This window comes from Pelophylax lessonae (genome assembly GCF_965119305.1).
Source record: "Pelophylax lessonae genome assembly, chromosome: 3".
Classification (NCBI taxonomy): Eukaryota; Metazoa; Chordata; class Amphibia; order Anura; family Ranidae; genus Pelophylax; species Pelophylax lessonae.
In genome coordinates, this window is record NC_138770.1 from 213038808 (window position 1) to 213053490 (window position 14683).

Consider the following 14683-nt stretch of genomic DNA (forward strand, 5'->3'; position numbering starts at 1 on the left):
GCACACCTATGGGCGGTGTAGGTGGAAGCGGCGGTGGAGGAGGACCAGGGCAGGATTAACAGCATCATGGGCTTGGTGCTGAGGATTTTGAAGGGCCTTAAGGGCCGTGCCTTGCCATGCACCCAGAGGAGGAAGGGTGCAGCCATGCATGCCTAATTCAACATGGGATGCTGTCTCTGAAGCCCATAAACACATCCATGCATCGCCAACTGTCCCTCCTTGTCCGGCCTTCACGCTGTGTGGGGAGGTTCTGAGGGTGCTGCCTGGGGAAGCGAGCATAGAAGCCAGACTTCTGTGTTTACAAGTGACAGAAGAGCGGTAACAGTGAATATGGCCAACCCGGGGCCTATATAAAAGGTAGGGGCCTGGAGCTGCAGCTCCAATAGCCCCTACATTAATCTGGCCCTGAGGAGGAGGACGAGGTAGCCAACACTGCTTCTTTTCAAAAATTTTAAATGAGGGTACACCCCAAAAGAGTGAGAAAGAGCAAAAATGGAACAATGGGTGGGTAAGGTCGGTATCCATTGCTATTCTGCATAAGGTACGGAAAAGTCCCGTGGGATCCATGCCTGGTTCATTTTAATGAACGTGAGCTTGTCCACATTGTCTCTGGACAGGCGGCTGCGCTTGTCTGTTATAACGCCCCCAGCCGTGCTAAATACCCGTTCAGATAATACACTGGCTGCAGGGCACGCCAGCACCTCCAAGGCGTAAAGGGCAAGCTCAGGCCATGTGCCCAATTTGGAGACCCAGAAGTTGAAGGGGGCAGACCCGTCATTCACTACATGTAGGCGTGTGCACACATACTGCTCCACCATGTTGGTAAAATGCTGCCTCCTGCTAAGACGTTCCATCTGAGCTGCTGGTGCTGCTGTTTGTTGTGGCGTGCTGACAAAGCTTTTCCACATTTCGGCCATGCTAACCCTGCCTTCTGAGGTGCTGGCGGTGCCCTGGTTGCGTTGGCGACCTCCTCCTCCTCCTCCTCTGCCTTGTGCTTCCACTGTGGCCCCGCTGTCAGATGGGAATGCCAGCAGCATGGCGTCTACCAGCGTGCGCTTGTACTCGCGCATCTTGCGATCGCGCTCCAGTGAGTGAATTAAGGACGGTACGTTGTCCTTGTAACGGGGATCCAGCAGCGTGGCCACCCAGTAATCAGCACAAGTTAGAATGTGGGCAACTCGGCGGTCGTTGTGGAGACACTGCAGCATGTAATCGCTCATGTGTGCCAGGCTGCCCAGAGGCGACGAAAGGCTGTCCTCTGTGGGAGGTGTATCGTCCGTGTCCTCTGTATCCCCCCAGCCACGCACCAGTGATGGCCATGAGCTGGCCTGGGTGCCACCCTGCTGTGAACATGGTTCCATCTCCTCCTCCAGCTCCTCCTCCTCCTCATCCTCCTCATCCTCCAGAACTGTGCCCCTGCTGGACAATTGCGTCCCTGGCGTTTGCGTGTGCAGGAACCCACCCTCGGAGCCCCTTGCGAATGACTGCCCTGAAAGCCTTGGAAATGTTACCTCTTCATCCTCCTCCTCCTCCTCATCCTGTGCCACATCCTCTTCCATCATCGCCCGAATTGTTTTTTCAAGGAGGCATAGAAGTGGGATAGTTAAGCTGAGAACGGCGTCATTGCCACTGGCCATGTTGGTGGAGTACTCAAAACAGCGCAACAAGGCACACAGGTCTCGCATGGAGGCCCAGTTATTGGTGGTGAAGTGGTGCTGTTCCGCAGAGCGACTCACGCGTGCGTGCTGCAGCTGAAACTCCACTATGGCCTGCTGCTGCTCGCACAGTCTTTCCAGCATGTGCAAGGTGGAGTTCCACCTTGTGGGCACGTCACATATGAGGCGGTGAGCGGGAAGGCCGAAGTTACGCTGCAGCGCTGCCAGGCGAGCAGCAGCAGGGTGAGAACGCCGAAAGTGCGCACAAACGGCCCGCACTTTCTGCAGCAGCTCTGACATATCGGGGTAGTTTTTAAGGAACCTCTGCACCACCAAATTCAGCACATGCGCCAGGCAAGGGATGTGCGTCAAACCGGCTAGGCCCAGAGCTGCTATGAGATTTCGCCCGTTATCACACACCACCAGGCCGGGCTTGAGGCTCGCTGGCAGCAACCACTCATTTGTCTGCTGTTCCATGCTCCTCCACAACTCCTGCGCGGTGTGTGGTTTGTCCCCCAAACAGGCAAGTTGTAAAACTGCCTGCTGTCGTTTACCCCTGGCCGTGCTGAAGTTGGTGGTGAAGGTGTTACGCTGTCCGGATGAGGAGGCGGTAGAGGATGAGGAAGCGGAGTAGGAGGAGTTACGAACAGGAGGCAAACTGAAGCGCCCTGCAATCCTCGGTGGTGGAAGGACATGCGCCAAATTGCTATCCGCCTCAGGCCCATCCGCCACTGCATTTACCCAGTGTGCCGTTAGGGAGATATAACGCCCCTGACCGTGCTTACTGGTCCACGTATCCGTAGTTAGGTGGACCTTGGCACAGATGGCGTTGCGCAGTGCACACCTGATATTTTCCCCCACTTGGTTGTGCAGGGAAGGGATGGCTTGCCTGGAAAAGTAGTGGCGGCTGGGCACGACGTACTGTGGGACAGCCACCGACATAAGGTTTTTAAAACTGTGCGTCTCCACCAGACGGAATGACAGCATTTCAAAGGCCAATAATTTTGAAATGCTGGCATTCAGGGCCAGGGATCGCGGGTGGGTAGGGGGGTACTTCCTCTTCCTCTCAAGTGTTTGGGAGATGGAAAGCTGAACGCTTCCACGGGACATTGTGGAGATGGTTGTTGGTGACCCAGGTGGTGGTGTTGCTGACAGATCGTCTGTTTGCGGGGTGGCAGGTGCCGGTATCACTACAGATGTGGCTGGAGCGGCCGAGACTGCAGCAGAAGAGGAAGCAGGATGAGCCAGAGACGTTTCTTGGTTTTGAAGGTGTGTACTCCACTGCAGCTCGTGCTTTGCACTTAGATGCCTGATCATGCAGGTTGTGCTCAGGTTGAGAAGGTTCATGCCTCGCTTCAAGCTCTGATTGCACAGGGTGCAAACCACTCGTGTCCTGTCATCAGCACATTTTCTAAAGAACTTCCACGCTAGAGAACTCCTTTGAGCTGACTTTGGTGCGCTCGTTCCCTTGCTGCGTTGGGCAGTAGCGGGCGTAGTGTCTAGGGCACGGCCGCTCCGCTTCTGCACCCTGCTCCCTCTTCTGCTGTGCTGGTGGCTCTGTGCGACCACCGCCTCTTCCTCCAAACTACTCAGGTCACCTGCATGACGTTCATTCCATGTGGGGTCGAGGACCTCATCGTCCTCCACATCATCTTCCACCCAGTCTTCACCCCTGCCCTCCTTGTCGGTCTCCACAATGCTGAACGCCGCAGCAGTTGGCACCTGCGTTTCGTCATCATCGGAGACGTGCTGCGATGATCCTTGCATGTACTCATCTTGAGAAATAAGTGGTTGGGCATCGCTGCACTCAATCTCTTCCACTTCTGGGGCAGGGCTAGGTGGATGGCCCTGGGAAACCCTGCTGACAGAGTCCTCAAAAAGAATAAGAGACTGCTGTATGGCTTGGGGCTCAGACTGCTGGCCTGATTTGCAAGGGGGTGAGGTGAAAGACGGTTGGACATTGGCTGCAGATGCCAACTCTGACCTTTCTGCAGTAGACTGGGTGGGAGACAATGTGAAGGAACTGGAGGCACTGTCAGCAGCAAACCAATCTACTATCGCCTCAACTTGTTCTGGCCTCATCACTTCTAGGGGCGTTTGATGCCCTACCAAATACTGATGCAGGTTCTGTCGCCTACTCACACTTGAGGAAGGTGTTTCACTTGTGCGTGTAGCTGGCACAGATCGACCATGTCCTCTCCTTGCAACAGGAGCTCTACCAGCAGCACCACGACCCAGGCCACGGCCCTTATTTGACGGTCTCCTCATATTTCTGTAATTTAAGATCTTGCCCTAGAAAGGTTTTTATTGAATAGCGGAATAGAAAATATGATCCAAAAAAAGTGTATGTATATCACACGTACACAACCACACTAGGCCCCAATTACTATTGTTTGTACCCCTAAAAGGCTAGATGAGGAGTAGGGGGAGTATGGAACAGGCAGCACCCTCAAACCTTCAGAAGTATGAGATGAACCCCAACAACTTGGAAAGGTGGATCTCTCTCACACGTACCGACACAGACTATCCCGCAATTCAATTGATCCTCAAAGGTTTTTATTGAATAGCGGAATAGGAAATATGATAAAAAAAAGTGTATGTATCTCGCACGTACACAACCACACTAGGCCCCAATTACTATTGTTTGTACCCCTAAAAGGCTAGATGAGGAGTAGGGGGGGTATGGAACAGGCAGCACCCTCAAACCTTCAGAAGTATGAGATGAACCCCAACAACTTGGAAAGGTGGATCTCTCTCACACGTACCGACACAGACTATCCCGCAATTCAATTGATCCTCAAAGGTTTTTATTGAATAGCGGAATAGGAAATATGATCAAAAAAAGTGTATGTATCTCGCACGTACACAACCACACTAGGCCCCAATTACTATTGTTTGTACCCCTAAAAGGCTAGATGAGGAGTAGGGGGGGTATGGAACAGGCAGCACCCTCAAACCTTCAGAAGTATGAGATGAACCCCAACAACTTGGAAAGGTGGATCTCTCTCACACGTACCGACACAGACTATCCCGCAATTCAATTGATCCTCAAAGGTTTTTATTGAATAGCGGAATAGGAAATATGATCAAAAAAAGTGTATGTATCTCGCACGTACACAACCACACTAGGCCCCAATTACTATTGTTTGTACCCCTAAAAGGCTAGATGAGGAGTAGGGGGGGTATGGAACAGGCAGCACCCTCAAACCTTCAGAAGTATGAGATGAACCCCAACAACTTGGAAAGGTGGATCTCTCTCACACGTACCAACACAGACTATCCCCCAATTTAACTGATCCCCAAAGGTTTTTGATTAAATAGCGGAATAGAAAATATGATCCAAAAAAAGTGTATGTATATCACACGTACACAACCACACTAGGCCCCAATTACTATTGTTTGTACCCCTAAAAGGCTAGATGAGGAGTAGGGGGAGTATGGAACAGGCAGCACCCTCAAACCTTCAGAAGTATGAGATGAACCCCAACAACTTGGAAAGGTGGATCTCTCTCACACGTACCGACACAGACTATCCCGCAATTCAATTGATCCTCAAAGGTTTTTATTGAATAGCGGAATAGGAAATATGATCAAAAAAAGTGTATGTATCTCGCACGTACACAACCACACTAGGCCCCAATTACTATTGTTTGTACCCCTAAAAGGCTAGATGAGGAGTAGGGGGAGTATGGAACAGGCAGCACCCTCAAACCTTCAGAAGTATGAGATGAACCCCAACAACTTGGAAAGGTGGATCTCTCTCACACGTACCAACACAGACTATCCCCCAATTTAACTGATCCCCAAAGGTTTTTGATTAAATAGCGGAATAGAAAATATGATCCCAAAAAAGTGTATGTATATCACACGTACACAACCACACTAGGCCCCAATTACTATTGTTTGTACCCCTAAAAGGCTAGGAGTAGGGGGAGTATGGAACAGGCAGCACCCTCAAACCTTCAGAAGTATGAGATGAACCCCAACAACTTGGAAAGGTGGATCTCTCTCACACGTACCAACACAGACTATCCCCCAATTTAACTGATCCCCAGAGGTTTTTGATTAAATAGCGGAATAGAAAATATGATCCCAAAAAAGTGTATGTATATCACACGTACACAACCACACTAGGCCCCAATTACTATTGTTTGTACCCCTAAAAGGCTAGGAGTAGGGGGAGTATGGAACAGGCAGCACCCTCAAACCTTCAGAAGTATGAGATGAACCCCAACAACTTGGAAAGGTGGATCTCTCTCACACGTACCAACACAGACTATCCCCCAATTTAACTGATCCCCAAAGGTTTTTGATTAAATAGCGGAATAGAAAATATGATCCCAAAAAAGTGTATGTATATCACACGTACACAACCACACTAGGCCCCAATTACTATTGTTTGTACCCCTAAAAGGCTAGGAGTAGGGGGAGTATGGAACAGGCAGCACCCTCAAACCTTCAGAAGTATGAGATGAACCCCAACAACTTGGAAAGGTGGATCTCTCTCACACGTACCAACACAGACTATCCCCCAATTTAACTGATCCCCAGAGGTTTTTGATTAAATAGCGGAATAGAAAATATGATCCCAAAAAAGTGTATGTATATCACACGTACACAACCACACTAGGCCCCAATTACTATTGTTTGTACCCCTAAAAGGCTAGGAGTAGGGGGAGTATGGAACAGGCAGCACCCTCAAACCTTCAGAAGTATGAGATGAACCCCAACAACTTGGAAAGGTGGATCTCTCTCACACGTACCAACACAGACTATCCCCCAATTTAACTGATCCCCAAAGGTTTTTGATTAAATAGCGGAATAGAAAATATGATCCCAAAAAAGTGTATGTATATCACACGTACACAACGACACTAGGCCCCAATTACTATTGTTTGTACCCCTAAAAGGCTAGGAGTAGGGGGAGTATGGAACAGGCAGCACCCTCAAACCTTCAGAAGTATGAGATGAACCCCAACAACTTGGAAAGGTGGATCTCTCTCACACGTACCAACACAGACTATCCCCCAATTTAACTGATCCCCAAAGGTTTTTGATTAAATAGCGGAATAGAAAATATGATCCCAAAAAAGTGTATGTATATCACACGTACACAACCACACTAGGCCCCAATTACTATTGTTTGTACCCCTAAAAGGCTAGGAGTAGGGGGAGTATGGAACAGGCAGCACCCTCAAACCTTCAGAAGTATGAGATGAACCCCAACAACTTGGAAAGGTGGATCTCTCTCACACGTACCAACACAGACTATCCCCCAATTTAACTGATCCCCAAAGGTTTTTGATTAAATAGCGGAATAGAAAATATGATCCCAAAAAAGTGTATGTATATCACACGTACACAACCACACTAGGCCCCAATTACTATTGTTTGTACCCCTAAAAGGCTAGGAGTAGGGGGAGTATGGAACAGGCAGCACCCTCAAACCTTCAGAAGTATGAGATGAACCCCAACAACTTGGAAAGGTGGATCTCTCTCACACGTACCAACACAGACTATCCCCCAATTTAACTGATCCCCAGAGGTTTTTGATTAAATAGCGGAATAGAAAATATGATCCCAAAAAAGTGTATGTATATCACACGTACACAACCACACTAGGCCCAAATTACTATTGTTTGTACCCCTAAAAGGCTAGGAGTAGGGGGAGTATGGAACAGGCAGCACCCTCAAACCTTCAGAAGTATGAGATGAACCCCAACAACTTGGAAAGGTGGATCTCTCTCACACGTACCAACACAGACTATCCCCCAATTTAACTGATCCCCAAAGGTTTTTGATTAAATAGCGGAATAGAAAATATGATCCCAAAAAAGTGTATGTATATCACACGTACACAACCACACTAGGCCCCAATTACTATTGTTTGTACCCCTAAAAGGCTAGGAGTAGGGGGAGTATGGAACAGGCAGCACCCTCAAACCTTCAGAAGTATGAGATGAACCCCAACAACTTGGAAAGGTGGATCTCTCTCACACGTACCAACACAGACTATCCCCCAATTTAACTGATCCCCAAAGGTTTTTGATTAAATAGCGGAATAGAAAATATGATCCCAAAAAAGTGTATGTATATCACACGTACACAACCACACTAGGCCCCAATTACTATTGTTTGTACCCCTAAAAGGCTAGGAGTAGGGGGAGTATGGAACAGGCAGCACCCTCAAACCTTCAGAAGTATGAGATGAACCCCAACAACTTGGAAAGGTGGATCTCTCTCACACGTACCAACACAGACTATCCCCCAATTTAACTGATCCCCAAAGGTTTTTGATTAAATAGCGGAATAGAAAATATGATCCCAAAAAAGTGTATGTATATCACACGTACACAACCACACTAGGCCCCAATTACTATTGTTTGTACCCCTAAAAGGCTAGGAGTAGGGGGAGTATGGAACAGGCAGCACCCTCAAACCTTCAGAAGTATGAGATGAACCCCAACAACTTGGAAAGGTGGATCTCTCTCACACGTACCAACACAGACTATCCCCCAATTTAACTGATCCCCAAAGGTTTTTGATTAAATAGCGGAATAGAAAATATGATCCCAAAAAAGTGTATGTATATCACACGTACACAACCACACTAGGCCCCAATTACTATTGTTTGTACCCCTAAAAGGCTAGATGAGGAGTAGGGGGAGTATGGAACAGGCAGCACCCTCAAACCTTCAGAAGTATGAGATTGTGTTCACTGTACCCCACAAAGATTGAGTTCACTGCACCCCACAATGATTGTGTTCACTGCACCCCACAAAGATTGTGTTCACTGCACCTCACAAAGATTGTGTTCACTGTACCCCCCAAAGATTGTGTTCACTGCACCCCACAAAGATTCTGTTCACTGTACCCCACAAAGATTGTGTTCACTGCACCCCAAAAAGATTGTGTTCACTGCACCCCAAAAAGGATGTTGTTCACTGCACCCCAAAAAGGATGTTGTTCACTCCACCCCAAAAAGATTGTGTTCACTGCACCCCACAAAGATTGTGTTCACTGCACCCCAAAAAGATTGTGTTCACTGCACCCCAAAAATGATTTTGTTCACTGCACCCCAAAAAGGATTTTGTTCACTGCACCCCAAAAAGGATGTTGTTCACTCCACCCCAAAAAGATTGTGTTCACTGCACCCCAAAAAGATTGTGTTCACTGCACCCCACAAAGGATTTTGTTCACTGCACCCCAAAAAGATTGTGTTCACTGCACCCCAAAAAGGATGTTGTTCACTGCACCCCAAAAAGGATTTTGTTCACTGCACCCCAAAAAGATTGTGTTCACTGCACCCCACAAAGGATTTTGTTCACTGCACCCCACAAAGATTGTGTTCACTGCACACCAAAAAGGATTGTGTTCACTGCACCCCAAAAAGATTTTGTTCACTGCACCCCAAAAAGATTGTGTTCACTGCAGCCCAAAAAGATTGTGTTCACTGCAGCCCAAAAAGATTGTGTTCACTGCAGCCCAAAAAGATTGTGTTCACTGCAGCCCAAAAAGATTGTGTTCACTGCAGCTCACACACAGAAAAATGGATGTGGATCACTGACACCTGCCTATCTCCAATCCCACACCACACAGCAATATCGATTGTAGTTTGTAGAACACAGTTTCCCTAAAATTCAGCAGACTCTGTCCCTAACAGGATTGAGAAGAGATCGTAGATCAGGATTGAGTGCAGACCCCACCCCCCACACAGCAATATCGATTGTAGTTTGTAGAAGACACTGACCCTATAATTCAGCAGACTCTATCCCTAAAATGCCTACAACTCGCCCTGCCTAAACACTCCGACCTGTCCCTCAATTCTATCCGGACACAAATGGTTTTTTCCTGCCTATCTTTCCCTAATCAGCAGCCAGCACGTTGATGTGTGCTCTGTCCCTGAATCTAAGCAGCATAATGACGCCGCTGCGGCTGCCTCAAACTTATAAAGACTTGGTCACATGCTTCAGACGGCCAATCACAGCTACTGAGACATTTGCAGGCATGGCTGGGATGGCTTAAGGCACACCAGTTAAACGATTGTTGATTGGCTGTTGAAAGCCCGCCATGAAAAGAGCGCCAAAGCATGCAAAACCCGGAAATAAAACGACCGAACACGGATTTTTACCCGAACATACAGTAAAGTGTCCGTGTCCGTGTTCGGGTACAAAAAATCCAATTATTCGGTACGAACACGAATAATACAGTCCGTGTTCGCTCAACACTAGTGCTGATACCTACCAATTTAACAAAGTTTGTGACAATGTTTTCAACATGAACATTTCTTACTATACTCAACATTTGAAGGTGTACATCTGTTTTATATCTACAGAACCTAAAAAACACATCAGTAATATATGCATGTTTTTGATTGGTTTCAAGTGTTTGATAAGATTATGGTTTGGATGTTAGGCATGACAGAGCACAAATGACTCACTTGTGCGACTTTTTCCAGTTTGCCCCACTTGGACTGGCCCCACAGTCATACGCCTGGATGATGAATGTGTACTCCTTTTGCAGTTCACAGTCTATAGGTCCTTTAGCTCTGAGTCGACCTTCCCCAGACGTCCTGTTCAGTACAACAGCCTCAAAAGGTGTATCCGGACCATGGATTTTAAATGCACAGATTTCCCCTGTAATTATAAAATATATTGATCTCTTACTACAATTGCAACAAAATGCATAAACGTCACTTCAGTGTATTGTTGCTCTTACATATATGACAAAAACATGAAAATAAGAGTTGTTAGAGCTCTGTTCAGTCACGTGACAGTCACATGCTAGCTACGACCATTTTCTCTGGGAATCCACTGCGTAATATGACGTCTTTGCTGAAGAAGAGGAGTGATTGCTTATTGATTAAAGAGATTTTACGATAAGCTGCGATAACAAGCGATACAAATAAATTTGATGTTTTGAGTGTAATTGCATAACTATTATAAAACATGCTCAAATTGTTTACACTGCCTAAAAACATCGGGCTGCTCATAGACAACTTGAGTTCCTAAAGTGGAACTAAACCCTCTATCCTTTACAGCCAAGGAAGCTGCCATCTTGGTCTCTGTCTAATCTGTAGTTACCATGGTGCTGCACATGTGATCAGTTATGACACCAATCACTTGATGGCTTGACAGTTTGCTTGGGAGAACAAGCAACTGTGACAATTATCATTCACTTCATGCCTTGAATGTAACTTTTTTGGGAAACATTTAAAGTAATGGGTTTAGTTTTGCTTTAATATATCAGTGTAAAGTGTATATAACAGTACATGTATAAAACATTATATCAATGTAAGCAGATGATTCAGGACATAACCAATTCTACCAATGTAAGAGCTGTAAATTTAAAAAGGAAAAAAAACAGAAAAAAATACAAAACATATTAATCTAACAGAGAAAAACTGTTGCATAAAAGGGATATGCTAGGTATTAAATCGGTTGTATACCCCGCTTGATTTTTACCTACGGGTAAGCCTATAATAAGGCTTACTTGTTGGTAAAATGAATATCTCCTAAACCTGCACAGAGCTTATTGCCGAAACGGAGGGCTCCCACGCGCATGCGCTGGAGTGACGTCATTGCGCCTCTGGCCACTCAGCCCGCGAACCCAGAAGAGACGCTGAGGGAACATGTCAGCTCCCTCAGCGATGCATACTAGCACTTGATGCTATTGTCTTTCAGGTTTTTTTTTTTTGTTTATTTATTTTTTAAGCGGTTTACTACTGCTTTAATGTTTGGCAATCAGAGAGGCAAGATTTAAGGTTTTGATAAAATGTATCCCTGTTATTTTTTTCTCTATGCTCAAAAGTGCAGTGCAGAAAATGTAGCGACATATTTATGCTCACATCACCTGCCTGGAACCGGAGGGTGCTGTTATGTCTCCAAGCTTGGTGCCTTGATGGGACATCTCTGATCATCTGGGAATGCTTTATTGACTATCTTTGTTTTCATCTATTTTTGTAACAACTTATCCAACTTTGGATGAACATCTTTGGGTTTCCTATTGTGTTCCCTATATTTGGGAGGATTATCTGATAGCAGTTGAATCTACCCTGATCGGATGTGCTCTCCCTACGATCCATTGTCACCACAGGTGCTGGCTCTTCTCTTTATATCAACTCTATGATTCCTACTAGTGTTCAAATGATTACAATATATGCATATGTTACATGTGCTTTACAGCTCCTGAAGAAGCAGGAAAGCGAAACATGTCGAGGAACAAGCATTGTGACTGACACAGTTTGTCTGTGTATGAACATATGTGTATTGGATGAAACTTTTTTAAATGCTTCATTGGGGAGCAACTGTATAGCCCATATCTTTTTAAAATGTTTATTTAATCAAAAATTGTTTTACCAGTCTCTGTGTTGTGGCACCATTAAAATCCCTTTATCTCTACTTGTTCATAAATTCTATCTTTCTGAGACAAAGGTGCATTTGATCAATGGATGCATTTGTCTTATTCAGAGTTTAACATATTTATGCTGGTTTATATCAAAACTGCATTAGTAAAGTAATAGTGATTAAAACTGCTAACATAAAAGCAATACAGGCAACCATAAGGGTATCTTCTTCTCTACCTTTCTATTATAATCCAGGGCAGTGTTTTTTATTTAAGACTATTTCCTTACCCAAGTTGGTGTGTACTCCTTAGAGTAGGGCCCCAATCTTAAGTATTCCTAAATTTGTGTACATGTATGATTAGTTATCTTCCAGTTGCCTATAAATGTGCTCTGAAACATGCCTTAAGTTTAAACACAGCTAACAATACATACTCAAATCTGTTTCATGTATTACATGTGTTGCTGCTTAAAACTCTAAACTGTTATAAGCAATTTTTTAACATGAAAAATATCTTGTGTACTCTATAGTACCCCAGTAGCCCCAAAAACCATTACAATCTATGATACAAATGATGACTTCAGTTATGAAGTCAATGCTTCTTACTATCCATATCGTATAAGATACTATAGGTCTATTGAAGCCATGGGCAGTCTCAGTAACACAATATTGGCAAGAAAAGTCATAGGACAAAAAATGCTAATCTTTTGCTAAAAATCAAGTGCCTTGGATTTCAGAAGGGGTTCTCTAGAAGGTACCGACAGTATATCTAAACCCAGAAGCAAAAATGTAATATATTGCATCTTGGTATGGTTCTTGGTTTAGTGACTGCATTTGTTTTTCTTTTTCAGACTTCTTTTACTTTATTTTCCCCTTGTAATCCTGCAAATAACATACTTCCTGCCCCTGGTAGGCTGCATCATTCTTCTCTATCTATGGGGAGTCAAGGTTGTCATCCTAAGCTGCTCTCCCAATGTGGACTTCAAACATGACCACATCTCTTTATCTCCATTCCAAAGGAAAATATTCTTTAGTGCAGCTCACACGAAGCGCAAATGACACTGAACTTCTGGCAAGATCAACAGATATTTTCTCTATTCGCTGAAAACATTCTTGCTTGCAAAAAAAAAAAAAAAATAAAAATAAATAATAATAATAATACAGCCACCGCGCGAACAGAGGTGGATATTTAGGCTGAATGCCACCTATCCACCAGGGCTCAATGAATCTATATCATACAAACCCTTTTTGGAATGGCTTGTGTCAGGGGACTCTGAATTAGATTAGTCCCCTTAATTATTCTATTTCCTACATACTATTTAAAACATTAGCCAATATGGAACTATACAGCTCCCTTTAAATTTAGTCTGTCTCATGTCATCTCTTTTCCTTTTGTCTATTTTTTTGATAAATCAGCACAACGGTATGATTATCCATTCTAGAAATCACCAACATAGGGTAAATGATCTATTATGTATGAGAGTTATCCCATATGCTCTCTGAGACCTAATGTTCACCCCGTAGTTGTATTTTTCCTAATATATTTGGACATTATATATTCCTCTCTGATACTTCTTGTGGTATTTTCCTGGTTACTCGTAATGCTCTTTGTGTCACTATGTTAATGCTGATAATCGCTTCCTTGGTTCTCCACTAGATGGTACTGCTTGGGCCTTTCCTGTCATTCCTTCCCACCCGGCGCACAGGGGCCATCAGTGACATTAACTATACGTCGCTCTCAGCCTCTCTTTAGGTCTGGAAGATTGGGTAGCTTCCCGGTTACCATGGGACCACTTGTGCGGCATTGGGCAGCCAATGCAGGATGCCACTTCCCTGGTCATTGGGCACATGCGCTATTTGGCCGATGACATCATTGCATGTGCAGTGCTAGCGTCTTCCACACTGGATGCCATTACATCTCCACAGTCTCTCTGTGTCAAGGGGTGCCACCGTGCACCATATTTCCAGGCAGGTGGAGTGACCACTTGGATGACAGCATTAGTGAGGGATACTCCTCCCCCTTGGCCTCCTTCTAAATGCTCAGTGAGCTTGTGTTCTTCAGCCCCAAACAACCTTTCTGTCTGCTGCATGGCCACTTTGAAAGATATCAGGTGATATAAAGCATCTACTGGGGGTTTGCATTATAGATCAATATTTTATTGCTTTTTTAAGGCATATATCTCACTACTCCTATCTATGGGACTTTCTCTCCCTTTTTCTTTTAGAGACGGTGTGGGCTACATCTTTAGCAGAGAGATCTGCATGATCGTCCTCACACTCCCCCTCCTTTATGGGATTAGTTTTGAGTTGTTAACAATAAACACCCAAGTAGGTTACCTAATATAGAAGCCCAAAGCTCTGATATATTTATTTGTTCCACAGACATGCTTTTAACTACTTAGATGCAAGGCCCTCTGTTCTTTGATGCTTTCCTTTTACCCATCCTTTTGTCCTATCCTGGGGCTCTGATGACTGACTGGTTTCTGAACAACAAGTCCAGGTAGGCATAGGATGGCAAACAAGTGCTTATGTGGCTGAAATGTAAGTTACTTTGTATTATAATGTGACCACTCTGCTTATCCTTGGCAGATTGGTTCCTTTTGGAGGCTAGCAGTCATCATTGAGTTTTCCTTCCTGGCCCCTTGTGGGTGGAAGGACTGGGGTGCAGGCTCTATTGATAGTGGA

General features: G+C 45.2%; 1 protein-coding gene across 1 annotated transcript in view; it reads right to left on the minus strand.

Moving 5' to 3' along the window:
* The window catches only part of CLSTN2 (calsyntenin 2), a 1274185-nt gene that overhangs the window by 451381 nt on the left and 808121 nt on the right, over window positions 1-14683 (minus strand). Inside the window, exon 3 of the mRNA XM_082249414.1 lies at window positions 10096-10291. Coding sequence (XP_082105540.1) covers window positions 10096-10291 — 196 coding nt within the window. The remainder of the gene's footprint in view (window positions 1-10095; window positions 10292-14683) is intronic.